Consider the following 17,688-nt stretch of genomic DNA (forward strand, 5'->3'; position numbering starts at 1 on the left):
CACAAGACTAGGCCGAGGCCAGATAACAAAGCTGCTGTGTTCTCCACCTGGGTGTTTACTAAATAAAATTATGAGGCTGTTATCTGTGATTTACAATAGCCACTCCCACCAATAAATCAATTACACCAGGGGCTGAGCTTTCCCAGTAATCACTTACTAAACCATTAGTCCTGGGCTTCCGATCACACCAGCTTGTGTGGGCGCAAGCTGGACAAGCTAACGAAATTCTTCAGCGGCTAATTAGCCCCGGTACATTTGGGGGTGAAATGATTCTTGCGCAGGGAACTGATGAATGAGTTCCTTGCTTTTATCTGGAATGTTTCAGAGCCAGTGTCTCGGGCAGCGGGAATGTGATGGCAAAGGGTGAGAGTCGCTTGCAGCCAGGGAGCCGAGATCTGACTCTGGGCCTAGCCTGGCACTTCCATCATGGCCCCCATGCCCAGGGTGTCATCTGGTTAAACTGGGAGTGTCTAGAAAGTCTAGAAAGGCTGCAGGATGCTCCCTGCCACTCTGGAGTGAGCGCACTCACATCAATGGAGCTGCCCTGGTGTAGGGAGAGATGAATGGAGCCCTGTGTCTGTAACTCTGCTGCGATAACTGGGCCTACCCGTGTACTCGAAGTGTGAGCTCCACTGTAAGAAGTGAGGGAAAGTCCACAAACCGTCACAAGAACTGATAACAAATGGTGATGGGCAAAAGGGAGGCCGGCTGAATTAGTCTAAACCAAAAGGCCTCATGATAATTCAAGAGCTGTGTTATGATCATGCCTGGGAAACGAGACATGCGGGACCAAAAATCAATGGAGCAAAATTGGTGTGTCAGTAATTAGGCCTAATGAGTGAACATAACCCTGAGGGGATGGGCTGTTCCGCCGGCCGTGCCTTCTTACCAAGAGGTTTTGTGGGGGAAAGCTGGCTGTGGTGACACTGGAAGACAGGAGGAGAAGGAGCAAACTTCACCATCATGGCAGCCATCTCCTGGGGGATGCCGTAAGCTGACAGCAATGCCCTAAACAGTCTGCCTCTGGTACCCATTTACCAGCTCTAGGGGTGACTGATCAGGCTGTGGGCATGGCCCGTGTTTTCCCACACTAAGGCTGCATGTGAAAGCCAACAGCAGTGCCCGAAGCTGCATCTTCTCTCTGCTGTTCTTCTCTCTCCCCTGGTGCGTGTCTTGTTTTGTCTTCTAGGAAACAGGACTGGACTTTAACAGCGACGACAGCTCCAGTCGGCTCAGCGAACTCGCTTTCCCCAAAAATACCAACGAAAACACTGCCAGAGAAGGGATTCTCTCTTCGAAAGAATCTCGCCAGCTAAGGATGTTGCTGAAATTAAAGCCTTTCTTAATACTTTACATTTCAGACCCTTTTACTGGTTTTCCATCTGTATTTTTAATAAAAGGTTCAAAGGCTGTTTAATGGCGTGTTTGCACCATGGCACTAAGCAGGCAGAGGTCTCTGTATGCCAAACCCCAAACCTTGTTTAACACTGTTAATATTGGACAGTGACTGGGTTGTGTTAGCACCTGTGGGCCCCATATTCCATCTAAACGAACACAACAGATCACAGGCGGCTGGGCTGTCTCTAGTCCTGAAGCTGATTTGAGAGGCTGTTTCTAATGGGGAGGCCCCCATCTAGGGCATGTCCCTTGCCCAGTGTGGCCAGTATTTGCACAGGGCTTGTTTGATGAGCATTATGTTCTTCAGAAGATGCCTACTCCAGGAGTCAAAATAGCATGAAATTTAATTTTACGCCTGTTTGACAAAGCTTGATTTCGCCTCCAATCAGCAGCGGAGATAAGAGCCCTCTGCACAAGTGTGCAGGGCGGTTTGGCAGCTGTGACTGCAGATTTAATAGGTGAATCTACAGGAACAACACTTGAAAATCCCCTGGGAAGTCAACCATTAAGGTGAGCCCTATCTTCCGTCCCACTGGCTCCCTTGCTGCAGTGTTCTCTGGTTGCTGGGCGCTAAAGCAAACCAAAGCTCTGTTTACTGAGTCTACTATTACAATACAGCTACCAAATATTTGCCAGCCGTCAGTCCAGCTCCACTATAAATACTTCAGCCCCAGGTGGAGGGATGGCCAGGGGAGAGAAAGAGCCTGGGATGCTACACATGGCACGGCTGCAGCAGCGAGGTAAGTGCTGAGGCTTCAGTGAGGAGGGTGCAGTACAGTGGCTTGGTGCTGATGACACCCAGCGGCTGGGGACTGGGTAGGAGGCACCTGGCTTGTTAAGGCACCAGGATGGTATTACTGTCGCTTGCTCCCCAAAGCTGGCCTTGTTCCCCCTCAGGCTGACTGCTCGGGGGGCGAGAAGTGTCCCTCCTCATGAATAGCTGCAAGAGAAGCTGTAGAGTCAGATATCGGGGTAGCCGTGTTAGTCTGTATCTACAAAAACAACAAGGAGTCTGGTGCCACCTTAAAGACTTACAGATTTATTTGGGCATAAGCTTTCGTGGGTAAAAACCCATCTGAAGAAGTGAGGTTTTTACCCACGAAAGCTTATGCCCAAATAAATCTGTTAGTCTTTAAGGTGCCACCGGACTCCTTGTTGTTTTTGTAGAGTCAGAGTCTTCTTTCTAACCACTCCCTATTTAGCACCCAGGTCCCTTTTCTCCCCAGCAGCTGAGCGCTGCCAGGGACAGCCGGGGTCAGAGACTGGCACTCAGGGTACATTGAATGGGCCAAGGAGAAAAGGGACATTCTGCCAGGGCATGCTCAGCCCCCGGTGCTCCCCAGCCTTTGGCCACTCTGCATTCCCAGTGCTGGCGCAGAACACGCGTGGGCCCCGCGGATGAGAGATCCCAGCTGGATGGGGGAGGTGTCTGGGGACAGCAAGGCCGGGCTGTCTGCGGTCAGTTGGACGTGGGTGAGCAGGGGCTGGTGTGAATGAGTCCTGCTTTCCCGGGCTGGGTGGACTTTCCTGCTGTGTGATCCCCTCATGAAAACGCCGTCAGGACAGGACACGGCCTGCGGGCGGGGGCGGCTGCTGGGTGACGGCACGGGTGGGGCGGGATCCTGTTCTCGTTTGCTGTAGGTCAGAGCGACCCCCTGCTATCAGTGGAGTGTGCTAGTGTGCAGGAGCTGGAGCTCAGGTTCAGGCCCATTCTGCGTCTGTCTGTAGCATCCCGCACCCAGGAGCCAGGGCCAGCTCCAGCATTTCTGCCGCCCCAAGCACCTGCTTGTTAAGCTGGTGCCTGGAGCCGGCCCTGCCAGGAGCTGAACTCACCCCCACAGTGGGGCATCCCTCAGTACACCCATGGGTCCCTGTTCTCCCGGGGCAGAACCATTCAGTGCAGGCTGGCTCCCAGCAGGGTGCTGTAGTGTGGAGCAGCCTGCCCAGCTCCCAGCCAGAGCATTGCTCCTGCTCCGTGGGGGAGGCTTGGGACACTGCTCTAGCCCCTGCTAAATCCTCTCCCATCCCCCATCCCCTCCCATATCCCCTGCATGCACGCTGCATTGGATGGACCTGCCAGTGTGCAGCACACCAGCCAGGCCCTTGGATTCATGTGGACAAGGGGTGAGGCTGCTCACTTGGCAGCGGGCTGTGTGTGTGTCAGTCATACTTTGCCCTTCTCTAGCATCCTCCATCCACAGAGCACAATGTGCCTCGCATGCTACAGCAATGTCACCCCTGCTTTACACATGGGGAAACTAAGGCACCAAGCAGGGAAGTGATATGTCTAAGACCACATGGCAAGGCATTAGCAAAACTGGGAATCGATCCCAGGATTCATGATTCCCAGTCCCCTGCTCTAGCCACTACCTATCAGTTCCTCTCCTAGGGCCTTGCTGTTTGTTGTGGCTCTCCTAGCTTTCTTTGTATTGGGAGTGCTGTACTGGTAAGAGATGGGGAGCTGGAGCCAGGACTCCTGAGTTCTGTTTCTGGCTCTACCTAGGCACAGGGCAAGTGATTTGTCCTCAGTTTCTCCTCCGAGGACGTAGAAATGTTGCCTGTTTCTCAGGGCACTGCTGAGGTGCTGGGACTGTTTGCCAAGTGCTGTAAGATCCTCTCCGAGAAGGGCAAAGGGTTGTTAGCGTCTTTGCCCGATGATGGGAATGGCCCTCCACACTGAATGGGCATGGAGCGCCCTGAAGGCAGCGAGCCAACGGGGACTGCTCTGCAGGGGACAGGCTGCAGGAAGCTTGCGCTGGGTGCAGGGAGCCCAGTTCTGCAGCGGTCTCTGCATTCCAGCCTGCAGGGGATGGGGATCTGCAGCTATGCTGAATCTAGGCGTGGAGGGGCACGCAGCAGCTACTGGGGCTGGACCAGCCTCAGGCCCCGTGGAGCTCCCCAGCCCGCAGTCTGCGAGCTTAGACACGGGGCGGTGGCACACACGTCTTGCCCTGCTGCTGGGTGGGATGCCGCCGGCCCTCTCTACTCGGTTTGCTCAGGGGGGTGAGTGCAGGGAATGAGGGAACGCTGGCGGGTCTCGCTGGTGTTCTGGAGGGTGGCTCCCACTTGCACAACACCTGCTGTGGGGCCCTGCCCGCCTGCATTACCGGCCTCTTGCCTGCCCTGCCCCACCCTCGGGTGGGGCTCCAGTGCCTTCCCTGAGCTGTGCGTGTTCTACCTCCCAGCGGTGCTCAGGCTGCAGGGAGGGGCAGCCCCTGAGCTCCAGCACCTGAGGGTGGGGGGTCAGGGGTCGGATGGTGCAGCTATAAAGCAGCTGGGGATGGGTGCTCTCTACACTGGTGAAGGAAGCCAGGCACTGGTAAATGCCATGCCCCATGCATGTGGCTGGGGGACCGGGCAGCAAGGGCTGCAGCTGTCAGTGAGGGCTGGGCCTGTGGGGAGGAGCGGAAGGGGGCCATGCCCTGGCACCAGCAGCATGCCTGGAGAACTAGCTGGGCAGGACAAGCAGCGCCCACGGTGGGGGTGCCCAGCAGGAGATGCCCGTGCCCCAGTGGCTGAGTCAGCACTCGCAGGTTCCCAGCTGTATCTCCCTGGCCGGGTGGCTAGTCCTGGGGCAGTGGCAGCGGAGCTGTAGCGCAGACAGGGCGTGGCGGGGGTGTATACACTGTGGTACGAATGCCCGTTATGTGCCCACACCCTTCCAGCCCTGCCAGAGCTGCTGTTTGCTAGCGTAGGGCCTGGAGATAAAGGCCCAAGTGGGGCGATACAGCCCCAGCCAGTGCAACCAGCGGGCGCAACCTGAGGGAGAGGGAGCATCTGTAGGGCAGATGGTTCCCTAGCTCCCCTGGCAGAGCTGCTGGGGAGGGGAGCGCATGGCTGGAGTGAGGCACCCAGCTATGTGGGGAAGTCACCAGCACGGTGAGTCAGGGATCGCAGGGGGGAGTACGCTGTGTACAGCTCCTTACACCTGCCACAGACCAGGGCTTCCTCAGCACCCGCCACCGGCCACGCGCCCGCCTTCCGATCAGCAGCCCGTGTCCCAGCAGGACAGGGAGGATTCCAAGTGGTGCCATTGGAATTGGAAGGCCCTATAGAATGACTCTAAATGCCTACAGTCCATGCAGTCTCCTCCCAGGGCTGGGATGGTCGGCTATGTACTTTCGGATGCCTGGATAGTGGCCCTTCCCAGCACTGCTCTCTGGGGCTGTACTGAGGTGGGGTGTCACAGCCCTGCGCCTTTCTCCTCTGCCAACTCAGCAGCCACTCCAGCCCCGCCCTGGCTCAGGCAGGCAGTGCAAAGCCACTGAATGGGCATCAGCACTGGGAGGAGCCAGAGCCAGAGCAGCTTCGGCTTGAGCCCCAGAGGGGCCAAACCCAGCCCCTGGGTCTGAGAATCCCGCACCCCGGGCCGGCTAGCTCTGGAGATTTGAGATCCCAGTGCTTTGGCTATGGGATGTGGGTTGGGCCGTGCTCTGTCTCAGCCCAGGGCTGGGTTCTAAGCAGGTGCTCCAGCTGCACCTGGGCGAGCGGTGCCTCCCTCCCAGCGCTCTCCCGGGGCTGGTCCAGCCCATGCTGTACCAGCACAGGCCTGGGCCTTAATGGCACAAGAGCTGAATGCCCTCCCCACCCCACCCTACCCCCTCAGTGCACCCAGGGGAGGCATGGCGAGACCATCACAGCAGGGCAAGCAGACAGAGGGGAGATGCTGATCTGTTACCCTGGGTTCTCTCCAGGTACTCCCCATTGACACAGGGCGACCGAGATCCAAACCGGGGGCTGATCCCTGGCCTGGGTCATGGGAGGGAGACTCTGCCTCCTGCTCCTGCCAGACCCTGCTGACAAAGAATGTCCCAAGCTGCTGGTTGGAAAATGTGCCCAGCTGCACACCAGGTTCTCTCCCTGCCCCCGGCTGGCTGGCCTTGTGCTTCTCAGGCCCGGCAGATGTTAGGGGGGGTTGTTTGTTTGCTTAAGCAGCATAAATCCCATCTCCAGTTGTGCAATAAAGCTGTTATCCTGGATCCGACCTGCTCCGCACATGGCAACAGCCTGTGGGCTCTGGTAACGCCAGCGCTGCTGCCCCCAGAGCTGCTTCCAGCAGGCAGGGGCCCTGCTACGGGTGTCGGTCACGGAGTCGGGGTCACCACAACTCCATACTGCAAAGCAACCGCCTTTGAGCTGTAGAGAACAGGCACTAGCCCCGTACCGCAGCACACCTCAGCCACCGCGCCTGGCTGGCTGTGCGCAAAGGCAGGGGTGCAGAACAAGACTGCGGGGGGAGGTGCATGAATACAGAGCTGCTTGAGCCATTCCCACCGTAACTGACAGACTGAGACAGCCCCCAGGCACGTGGAGAACAAAGTGCAGGATCCTACAGCTCTCAGCACCGCAGTTCCATGGCCCTGCTCAGCTGGGAGGCACTGACATTGCGCAGGAGGAAAGCACCTACACAGTTGGGGTGGGGAGTTAACACACAGAGGGGAGCAGAAGTATCACTGCATCAGCCTTAGCCCTCCACCGGGTCCCATCCGCACAGCCCTAACCATGCGTTTTCCCTTGTGTCCTCCAGCGTGACTGCATGGCCCAGCAGCACCCGTCCGTACACAGCGAGGCAAGATGGCTGCAGGAGTGATCAGGAACCTGGCAGAGTTCAGGCTGCCCTCTTCCTTCCAACACTCATTCCTCCACCCCACCCCATCCCAGGACATGGACTTCCAAGACCTGTCAGAGGAGGAGGAAGAGGAAGAGGACTACGATGTGGAAGAGGACAGCCCTCCCTGTCACAGTCCTGGCACAGAGGGGCAGAAAGTCACAGCTGGTTGCAGCCAGAGTGACGCAGAAATGACCCTGCAGCTCCTGAAGTTCTCCGAGCTGATCAGCTGCGACATCCAGAGATACTTTGGAAGGAAGGCCAAGGATGAGGACCCCGACTCCTGCAACATCTACGAGGACTGCTTCTCTCCCCGCCGGCTGGGGCGGGAGCTGTACTACGCAGACCTGATGCGACTCGCCCAGAGCGGCGAGCTGGATGACGAGGATGCCCAGGGCCCTGCGGCACCCCCGGGGCAGCTCGACCAGAGGGTCTGGAGGTCCATTTGTAACAAGGACGGGGCACAGAAGCTGGGGCCATTAGCGGAGCTCTTCGAATACGGCTTGCGCCGCTTCCTCAAGCGGAGGGCGGCTGACGGCAGGAAGCTGCGGCTGGAGAAGAAGTATGCCCACATCATGCCCATGCACAAGAGGAAGCTGCCACAGTCCTTCTGGAAGGAACCGTCACCCGGCCCCCTGTGCATCCTCAACACAAACCCGCCTGACTTCAGCGACCTCCTGGCCAACTGGACATCAGAGCCGGGACAGGAGCTGCCCAGCACCGGCAGGGAGCTGGCTGGGGAGCTGGCCAGGCCGGCCATGGAAACCGATCAGTTCAGTGTGCTGTGAGGCAGAGGAACTGGGAACCCAGCCAGCCCCACCAGGGGCCTCTGTGCTGGACAGACGCTTTATGCCCATAAAGTGCTGAGGATTGGCTCTGGATGGGAGCACCATGCCCACCCGCAGTTCTGACTCCAGACTGAACCAAGCCCCCAAACCGACACCTGGCCTATGTACCATGGGCCTTAGCCTGCTCTCACCCCTTAAACCTGACAGGCCCTGAGTCCCTCCCAGCTGCAGCACCAGCCTTTGTGCCCATCCTGTAAAACCATCCACGTCTGTGTGTCCTGCAGGGATGTTGGGCAGTGTCAGGCTGCAGCTGCTGCCATCTGATAGTTGCATCCCCACCATGTGCCATGCTGGTTAATGATAAAGCTCACTCCCTTTTTATGAGACAGGGCTCTGATGCCATGGGTGGGGGTTGGGAGACACGTCACCTGGGATTTACCAGCAGCCCAGACCCGGGCTGTGGCAATGGGGGTGTTTGATTTTATTTTCCTCGGATTGCCATGGCACTGGCTAGGGCGAATAAACGCTTCTTTTGAGCGCATGTGTATCAGCAATGCCCTCTGATCTCAGCCACGCACGAGGGGCCCACGGCACTGAGACAGAGGCTGGCCCCAAGGGCAGCTCACAGACTGGGCCAAATCCTGCCCTAGTGCCACTGATTTCAGGCTTGGATCCGGTCCCTTATGTACGGCGGGCTGGAGGCAGGTGGGGGCCGGTGGGATGGGATGTGTGTCCCTGCCCCATTGGACACACAGTACTCCGGCAGTGCTGAGCGCTCACTGCGCTGGCAGTCAGTGTGTGTGGGGGGGGAGGGGCGCGAGGGCTGCAGGTGCTCAGCACCATCCCTGCCCCATTAGACACACAGTACTCTGGCGGTGCTGAGCGCCCACCGTGCTGGCAGTCAGTGGGGGGGGAGGTGGGGAGAGAGGGCTGCAGGTACTCAGCACCATCCCTGCCCTGTCAGACACACTGTACTCTAGCAGTGCTGAGTGCTCACCGTGCTGGCAGTCGGGGGGGAAGGGGGCCTGCAGGCACTCAGTACCGATGAAGAAAATCAGGCCTGAGGGTCTCACCATCGACACCCAACCCACCCGCATTTCACTTCCAGGGCTGGTGAACAGAGGGGACGAGGAGGCAGACACTCCAGTGTGATTGTGGGGGGAGGCTCTCACTCCCCATTCGACTCCAGGGAGGGCCAGCTTCTCCGGCGGTGGGTGCCCACGAGCGTCCTCTATAGTGGCTCTATGCAGGTGTAACAGGGAAAGGGGGCGTGGCTGGAGAAAGTAGTTGTGGCCTGGACTCCCCAGTGCTGAGCCTCAACTGTGTTTTCAGCCCCTCCTTTCCAGCCAGCGTAAGTTAGAGTAGCCTATAGGCGGCTCTAAAATGGGGCAGGGAGTGCAGAGGAGAGCCTTATGCCACCTTTGCCTGCTCCCTGAGGCTGGCAGCACCATCTCCCCTGCTGGGCACTGTAAGCAGTTCTCAGCAATGAGACAAACCTATCTACAAGAAACAGCCCAGGGAACACGCCCCCACAGGGCCTCTCGGGGAGTGGCCTCTCCCAGAACACACTGAGGGGGAATGTCACATGTGCCACTGGCCCCAGGAGGTTGTGTGTGCCTCCCTCCCAAAGAGACTCGCCCAGCACCAATGCAGCCAGATCCTGCTCTCCTGGAATGGGGGTGAGGGGGGCTTTTAAATCTCTCCCAAGCAGCTCCCACCCTTCCAGTCATCCCCCCTGTGTTAGCAAACACCTCTTGTTTTGGGGGGCAGCATGTGATGGGGGTGCTCTACTCACTGCAGGATGGTGCCTCCTCCTGGTCATTCTGGGGATTAGCTCCAGGAGGCCAGTGCCCCTTTCTGCAGCTGCATGCCAGATCTCTGTCTCTCTCACTCCAGGAGCTTCTACTGCTGCTTCATGACTCAGCCCCTGGGCCAGGTCACTAAGTGTTCCCCCCTCTGGGGTACAGTCCTTCAGCCTCTATCACTCCCAGTGCAACCCAGGCAGCCTTCCAATTCACTACCCCACGTTGCCACTGCCCCAGTGGTGGGCAGGGGAACATGAGCCAACCCCCTACTCCAGGTCCCAGCCCAGGGACCCTACAACACACAGCCAAAGTCTGCTGAGTTCCCAGCCTTGCTACTTCTCACTGACTCTCTTGTCCCCCCTGCTCTCTTCAGGGTACATGCTCCCCCATTCTGTTAATCAGACAGTGACCACAAGCATCCTCCCAGCAGCCTTAGCTCTGTTACTGCTGCCAGCCTCCTGGGTTTAAACTAGCCCAGCCCAGCCCACCTCTGCTCAGGTGAACTTCCTCTTAATTAGGGCTTTCTCCACCCTTAATTCCCCCAGTTTGCAGCCTAACTGGCTAATTGGCCCACCTGGCTTGCCTCAGCCCTCTCCCAGCCAGTGTGGGGAGGACACCCCAGCACAGGGCATCAGATGGGGAACTAACCTCCAGTCTGGCAGGTCACTTCTCTGCCAGCTTTGGGGCCAGCAGTCCTCTGTGGATGACAGAAGGGTCTGAAAGCAGGATCCTAAGGGGCTCCTGGCTGCAGCCTCATCTCCAGGGAGAGTGTGACTGCCTCCCGGCACACAGCGCTTCCCCACCAGAGAGCACAGAGACGGGCACGTATCATCATCCACCGGCCGCTATGAGTCCTCAGGCCAGGAATGGGGCTGCCTTATGCCCATAGCAAGGAGCAGCGCAGAGGCCCAGCGCCCAAGGACTGTTGTGAGCAACCATCACTCCCTGCTCCAAGGGTCTGGCCTTACAGCAGGAACCATGGCTTGGCTGCTGGTTGGCACAGTGGGGTGCCACACCTCCCACCCACCTGTGCCAGGGGAAGGGGAGCAGGAAGACATGTAGAGCCAAGGGCTGGGCACTAGTGCAGGGGTAGGAGGAGGGTTTTGCTCCTTTGATGCCCCCATATGGGGATGCAGCCCAAGCCCCATTCAGGGTCATTCAGGAAGTTTGTGGTGGGGTCAGGCACAAAGCACCGTACCCACCCTTCTGCCATGCATCCAGGCAGGGCTGTGCCACCTGTCGTCACCCCTCAGGAAATGCCATTCTGACCTCCCCCCCCCCCCCACCTGCGGGCCGCCCGCCCCGCCGGGGGGGGGGGGGGGGTGGGGTGGGTTCCCCACCCCCCCCCCCCCCCCCCCAACTTTCCGCTGCCTCCTGGTCCGAGCCTGTCTGGGGCGATGCTCACATTACCCGGCACGTGAAACCTCTGCTAGTTCAGGAGCTGCTAAGCCCTGATCTGTTCCTGGGGGCTGGATTTAGGCATTTCCCTTGTGCGGAAAGGAAGCAAAGTCAGCCAATGTCTCGTCACCTCTAGACAGGTTGGGAAACCACCATCAGTCTAGGCATGGCTGATGGGAGACAGGCCGTGCAGCCTGAGCGGATTGAGGAAGTTTGTGGTCATCCTCTGTTTAGCAGAGTGGGAAGGAGGGACCCCAGGGAAAGTGTAGGCCCCTAGGGGCCTGGCCTGGGGGCATGTACCCTGACTGTGTTGTAGGGTCCCTGGGCTGATAATTCACAGGCTAAGGAGGGGGAGCTGGTCTCCACCCAGTCGGTTGCTGATGGGAAGAGCCATGTCTCAGGCAGGGGGGCCCAGGGGGCCATGGCCCCATCACATCACTATGCCCTCCCACTTTTTACCGGCTGTAAGGGCGAGCAACGGGGGACAGAGAGGAGTGAGTGGGGGCGGGGCTCACAGGAAGGGGTGGGGCAGCACAAAGGCTATGGTTTGGGCATCAGTGCCCCCCCCCACACACTTTTAGGGAGCTTCCACCACTCCTGGCCTCTGGAGTTTGTTATAAATGTTATTAAATCCATTAAACAAAAATAAACCCCAGAAAACCTGTCACCCTGTTTCTCCTCCCCTCCCTGCCATTGCTCCGTTTGTCTGTTTGCTACAGGGCCGGTGGCCCCGAGGTCTTTAGGCAGCCGACCTCCATTCGTTTGAGGGGGAGTTGGAATCAAGGTGCTGCAGTCCAAGGGGGATTCAGTGATGTTATCTGCAAACGATTTCCAATGATGAATAAATGTGAGAAAACTGCAGTTTGCTCCTGGGCACTGAAAATACAAGCAAACTCCACCCAGTAAAGGACTGGCAGGGACCCTGGGGGGGTTTCACCTTCCTCTGCAGCGGGGGGTCTGGGGGTTTAAACTAGTGTAAATGGTGGATTCTCTGTAACTTGAAGTCTTTAAGCCATGATTTGAGGAGTGCAGTAACTCAGCCGGAGGTTAGGGGTCTATTACAGGAGTGGCTGGGTGAGGTTCTGAGGCCTGTGATGTGCAGGAGGTCAGACGAGAGGATCCTGATGGTCCCTTCTGACCTTAAAGTCTCTGAGCCCCTGGCTGGCTCTGCTCAGAACAGGGCCAATCCCCGAGCCCTGGAAGTCAGCTGTTCTGTACCAAACACCACAGGGGGGCTGGGACAGGAAGGTGCTAGAACCTTCTCTCTCTTGTGCCCGTGGGCAGGCTGGGGAGAGGGGGTGGGTCATTGCCATGGTCCCTCCTCTTGCACATGGTGCACCCTGTCCAAGGCTGGAGAGCTGATACTGTGGCATGCACCTTCCAGGAGCCCCCGGGGTTTCATGCTGAGCCTGCAGGAGCTCCTCCAGGGCTCCAGCCACAGCACTCCCTGCAGGGAGCAGGCAGAGTCAAGGGTATGAAATGAGCATTCATTGTTGACTGGGAGCAGGCAGAGTACTTCCTATGTCCCGGCCTTGCAGTACACACAGACCCAGCTTCAGTACCTGCCTGAGGCCTGGCTGCTGGTCACTGCCTGGGTGTAGTTGTCCCTGGAGTTTCCATCCAGGACTGCCCTGGCCTAGTCCCGTCCCCAGGAAGCTGATCTTACCCCCTCCATGTCCTAGGTGGAGTTAATAAGCCAGGCCCATCAGCCAATGTTCAGCTGCTGAGTACAGGGCTGAGTTGGCTGCAGGGCCCAGTCCCCCTGGGTGTCTGCCTGAGTTTGCAGAGAGCCTGAACCAACAGCTGTGAGAGGGATAATTTTTCCATTCATATCAATGGGTCATAACTCAGTGATGATCCTTTAATGTCAAGGGCGATCCTTCAGATGGCACCACTGCTAACTTCACTGCCCAAGTACATAAGGAAGGAGAAGGGGGTATCAGACTACAAAGAACTATACACCTGCTCGGAGTGGCTGCTACTACTAGTGCCATGAGTGGGTGAGCCTGGAAGATACGACTTGTATTTTCCTCAATCAAGGAAGAGACACCTGAGCCCCCCCAAAGATGAGCCAAGCCCCCGGCGCCCTGCAGAGCTCCCACGATCGATTCTGATCGTCTCTGGAGAGTGCTGTCTCATGCTGGTCGCTTGAGCTGAGCAGAGCTTATTTTGTGGGTGAACCGTTGAAGATCCCCCCCGCCCCGCATCCGACCACTGTTGGATGGCTCATCAGGCAAAGGATCTTGGATCATCATTGGTTAGATGAGAGGGAGCTGCCAGCCAGGCACTGGCTCTCTATAGAGCAGGGCCGGCTCTTTACCAATGGAGTTGCTGGCTGGTGTGTGGGCATTTGAGCACTGATCAATAGCAGCCAGCTTTTAGTTTAGTGTTGGAGTCCATGTAGCAGTGGGAAGAGTTGTAGGGTGGTGTGACGATGCGGTTCTGGCGGAACCCAACTGAGAGTGCCAACTCAGGACAAATCGCTCAAATAGGGCAATTACAGCCCAAGGCTGGGATTTTTTCCACCTCTAAGGCAAACCAAACCAGCCAGACTGGGAGGACTTCGGTCTCACCCCACTGGCTAACCGCAAGTCTCACAAGCAATCTCCTTAGACACTCCAGTTTCCCAGTATTACCACCAGTGCCACTCGTTATGGGGACAAATGGTTATGAAAACCAATACCCCAGTAAAAGAAAAAGGTTCTCCTGATCCCAAAGGACCAAGCCCCAGACCCAGGTCAATATACAAATCAGATCTTACCCACAAATCACGCTGTTGCCAATCCTTTAGAATCTAAAATCTAAAGGTTTATTCATAAAAGGGAAAAAGATAGAGATGAGAGTTAGAATTGGTTAAATGGAATCAATTACATACAGTAATGGCAAAGTTCTTGGTTCAGGCTTGCAGCAGCGATAGAATAAACTGCAGGTTCAAATCAAGTCTCTGGAATACATCCCCCACTGGGATGGGTCCTCAGTCCTTTGTTCAAAGCTTCAGCTTGTAGCAAAGTTCCTCCAGAGGTATGAAGCAGGATTGAAGACCAGATGGAGATGAGGCATCAGCCTTATATAGTCTTTTCCAGGTGTAAGAACACCTCTTTGTTCTTACTGTGGAAAATTACAGCAAAATGGAGTTTGGAGTCACATGGGCCAGTCCCTGCATACTTTGCTGAGTTACAAGGCGTATCTGCCTTCTTTCAATGGGTCCGTTGTATAGCTAATGGTCCTTAATGGGCCATCAAGCAGACTAGGCAGAGCTAACACCAATTTGTCTGGGATGTCACCCAGCAGCATAGCATAAGTTTGAAGTACAGACAGTATAGAGCCAATATTCCTAACTTCAACTACAAAATTGATACACACATATAGACAGCATAATTATAACCAGTAATTCATAACCTTGTCTTAGACACCCCATTTGACCCCCTTTACACAAGATCTGGGTGCCACTACAGGACCTTGGTTGCAACAATGATCTATATGGTGCCAGATTACATCAATAACGTTACAGGTGGTTAGCAGCAGTACTAATACCAGCTCTGAAGTACCGTAAGGGCTGTCTAGGGGGGAAGCTATTTCAGAAGGAGGTAGGGTGTGAAGTTAAAGCCCAATACCAGACCATTCCCTGTGTACACGAACCCTTATGAACACAGCTTGGCGAAGAATGGATTTTCCAGTTCTGTGGCAATTTCAAGACATTGACAAATAATTGGTTTGGGTCAGACTGAGTCAGAAATGTTTTCATTGTGTGCTGAACGAAATGGTGCATTTGCTTTTGACCGTGTTTGAAGGGCTTTGACATTTCTGAAAATAAAAGGAAAGGAAATTTGGAAACAAAAAATTGTTTTAAACAAAAACAAAAACAAAAATCCAAAACTTTTGTTTGTTTCCTAAAGGAAGAGTTTGGTGAACCTGACCAGAAGGAGAGCCCTGGGGAGCTTGAAAGCTTCTCTCTCTCACCGCCAGAGGTTGGTCCAAGAAAAGATATTACCTCCCCCACCTTGTCTCACAAATTGGGGAAGCATTTTGGTGTCACCCACTCTACATTTTTTGCTCCCAAAAAGTTTCAGCTGAAAAACAGGTCTCGGCTCTAGTTACAAACATGAAGCCAGACACATGCCCAGCCCAGAGCCGGCTCCTGTGACCATACTACAGAGTCAGCAGAGCGCCATGGCTTGCTATCTCGCACGGTCAAGAAGACTGGGGAGGCCCAGCGGTCACTGCTTCAGGGAAGGGCCTGCGGTTTGTGGAGGGCAGCCAGATCCGGGTGCATGCACAGAGACAGGCTGAACGAAGGCACAAAGAGACAGTAGGAGGAGCAGGGGCACAAGGGGCCGGGAGAAGTGCAGGGGGGGTTGGAGGGAGATCAAGGAGGGCTGTGATGGGGAAGGGGAGCAGTGTGGACTGGACATGGTCCGAGTCAGGAAGGCATCAGATGGGTTGGGTAGAGGTAAGGTGGCCAGCTGGCTGCAGGGGAGCGGGCACTCACTCTGCGCAGGGGTTCTTGGGTTGTGTTCACCATGCCTGACCCTCTCTCTCTTTGGAAAGGGCAAGCCAGGCAGTCCAGGTTGTTCCCCAGCACATGGCCTGTTGGCCTGGGTACAGTCCCCCTCCTAGGGTGACCAGATGTCCCGATTTTATAGGGACAGTCCCGTTATTTGGGGCTTTTTCTTATATAGGCTCCTATTACCCCCCACCCCGTCCCGATTTTTCACACTTGCTGTGTGGTCACCCTCCCCCGCACATACTGGCCCCTGCGAGAGGCCCCATGTGTTTATCTCTGGGCTTTCTGCCTTACCCCCTCCTCTGATAAGGAACTGCCAAGGGCTGTGGGCATCACTCCACTCCTGAGTGTCAATGCCAGGGCCAGCCCCACCCTGCAGGTCAGCCCGGGGGTGGGCGATTCCTGCCACATGGCCCGCTGGGGTTAACCGGGGAGCGCAGAGCAGAGCAGAGGGGGTAGGGGCTCCTGGAAGGAATGTCTGGGACCACCCACCCAGGGGCAGTGATTAGGAAGAACAACAAACAAAGTCATTTGTCTTCTTCTGAGCAAATCTCTTATCTGCCAGGAACACCCCCTATCTCCCTCCTCCACAGCGAGTCAATAGCTCCTGCCAGACTAGGTAAACCATCCCTCCATGCAGGGGAGGGCAGCTGAGATCCAGCAGCCCTGCTCCCCGGCCAGCATGGCTACACCCTTCACTGTGGGGAAGAGCGTGCTTTGGCCCACCCACACTGAGCCGAACACAAACCTGCAGGCCAGGCTGCGCCGGCCTGTGGTGATGGAGTGACCTGGGCGTAACCAGGGGAATGTGTAATGAGCAGGGATGGGACCCTAGTAGAAACCCCTCCCCCATTGCCTGCCATGGGTCACAGGGGGGACAGCAGGCAAGGGTAGGACCCCGATCCCCCACCCCCAGCAGATCCCAGCCTCCCTGGCTTCCCAGGCTGTGGCTTCACTGCTGAAAGGAGTGTGTTTACACTGACTAAGCATCCTCACTCGCAAGAGTGCGGACGAGATGCAGGTGGGTCTTACTGCCACATGGCTAGTCCTGGTGCACGTTAGTGTCCCCTCCTGGAGTCACCTGGACTAGCTACAACCCGGTAAACATGCCAGGGCTGCTCTAGGACTTGGAGTGGAGGGAGCTGCCTTAGGGTTGTCAGGCATCTGGTTTTCGACTGGAACGCCTGTTCGAAAAGGGACCCTGGCGGTTCTAGTCAGTACTGCTGATCAGGCCACTAAAAGTCCGGTTGGCTGCACAGCGGGGTTAAGGCAGGCTCCCTGCCTGCCCTGGCTCTGCGCGGCTCCCGGAAGCGGCCAGCATGTCCCTGCGGCCCCTAGGCACAGGAGCGTCCACAGGGGCTCCGCGTGCTGCCCCACCCTAAGCACCGGCTCCGCAGCTCCCATTGGTCGGGAACCGCAACCAATGGGAGCTGCCAGGGCAATGCCTGCAGGTGAAGGCAGCATGCAGAGCCCCGTGGTCCCTGAGCCTAGAAGCCAGACATGCCAGCTGCTTCCAGGAGTTGCCTGAGGTAAGCGCCGCTCGGAGCCCGCATCCTGAACCTCCTCCCACACCACAACTCCAGCTCTGAGCCCCCTCCCGCACCCAAACATCCTCCTGGAGCCCGCACTCCTCCCACACCCCAGCCTCTTGCCCCAGCCCTGAGCCCCCTCCTGCATGCCAAATTCCTCATCTCCATCCCCAGCAGGAGCCTTCACCCCCTCCTGCACCCCAACTCCCTGCCCTAGCCCAGAGCCTCCTCCTGCACCCTGAACCCCTCATTTCTGGCTCCACCCTGGAGCCCGCATCCCCAGCTGGAGCCCTCACCCCCCTCCTACACCCCAACCCCTTGCCCCAGCCCAGTGAACGTGAGTGAGGGGTGGTGGAGAGCAAGCAATGGAGGCAGGGGGATGGAGGGAGCAGGAGCGGGGTCTTGAAGAAGGGGTGTGGCAGGAGTCTTCAGTTTTGTGCGATTAGAAAGTTGGCAACCCTAAACTGCCTCAGGTTAGCCACTTTGATGTAAACATGACCTTTTTTGCATTGGACAGGGCCTCAACATCAGCTGTCTTTCCAGCTGGTCTGGGAAGAGAACCACCAGTCTGTAACAGGTATGTATAGTCTAAGGGCACGTCTTCACTACCCGCCGGATCGGCAGGTAGCAATCGATCTATTGGGGATCGACTTATCGC

General features: G+C 56.9%; 1 protein-coding gene across 1 annotated transcript; it reads left to right on the forward strand.

Moving 5' to 3' along the window:
* Nucleotides 1-6,972: 6,972 nt before the first annotated feature.
* On the forward strand, nucleotides 6,973-7,794 carry PERCC1 (proline and glutamate rich with coiled coil 1). The gene has a single exon (XM_026650788.1). The coding sequence runs from the start codon at nucleotides 6,973-6,975 to the stop codon at nucleotides 7,792-7,794; it is 822 nt and encodes a 273-aa protein (XP_026506573.1).
* The last annotated feature ends 9,894 nt before the right edge of the window (nucleotides 7,795-17,688 follow it).

The sequence above is a fragment of the Terrapene carolina genome, unplaced genomic scaffold, assembly GCF_002925995.2.
Source record: "Terrapene carolina triunguis isolate 2854851 unplaced genomic scaffold, T_m_triunguis-2.0 Scaffold93, whole genome shotgun sequence".
Classification (NCBI taxonomy): domain Eukaryota; kingdom Metazoa; phylum Chordata; order Testudines; family Emydidae; genus Terrapene; species Terrapene triunguis.

Excerpts from the sequence above, each read along its gene's own strand:
- PERCC1 (XM_026650788.1), top strand. The coding sequence starts at position 6,973 with ATGGCTGCAGGAGTGATCAGGAACCTGGCAGAGTTCAGGCTGCCCTCT.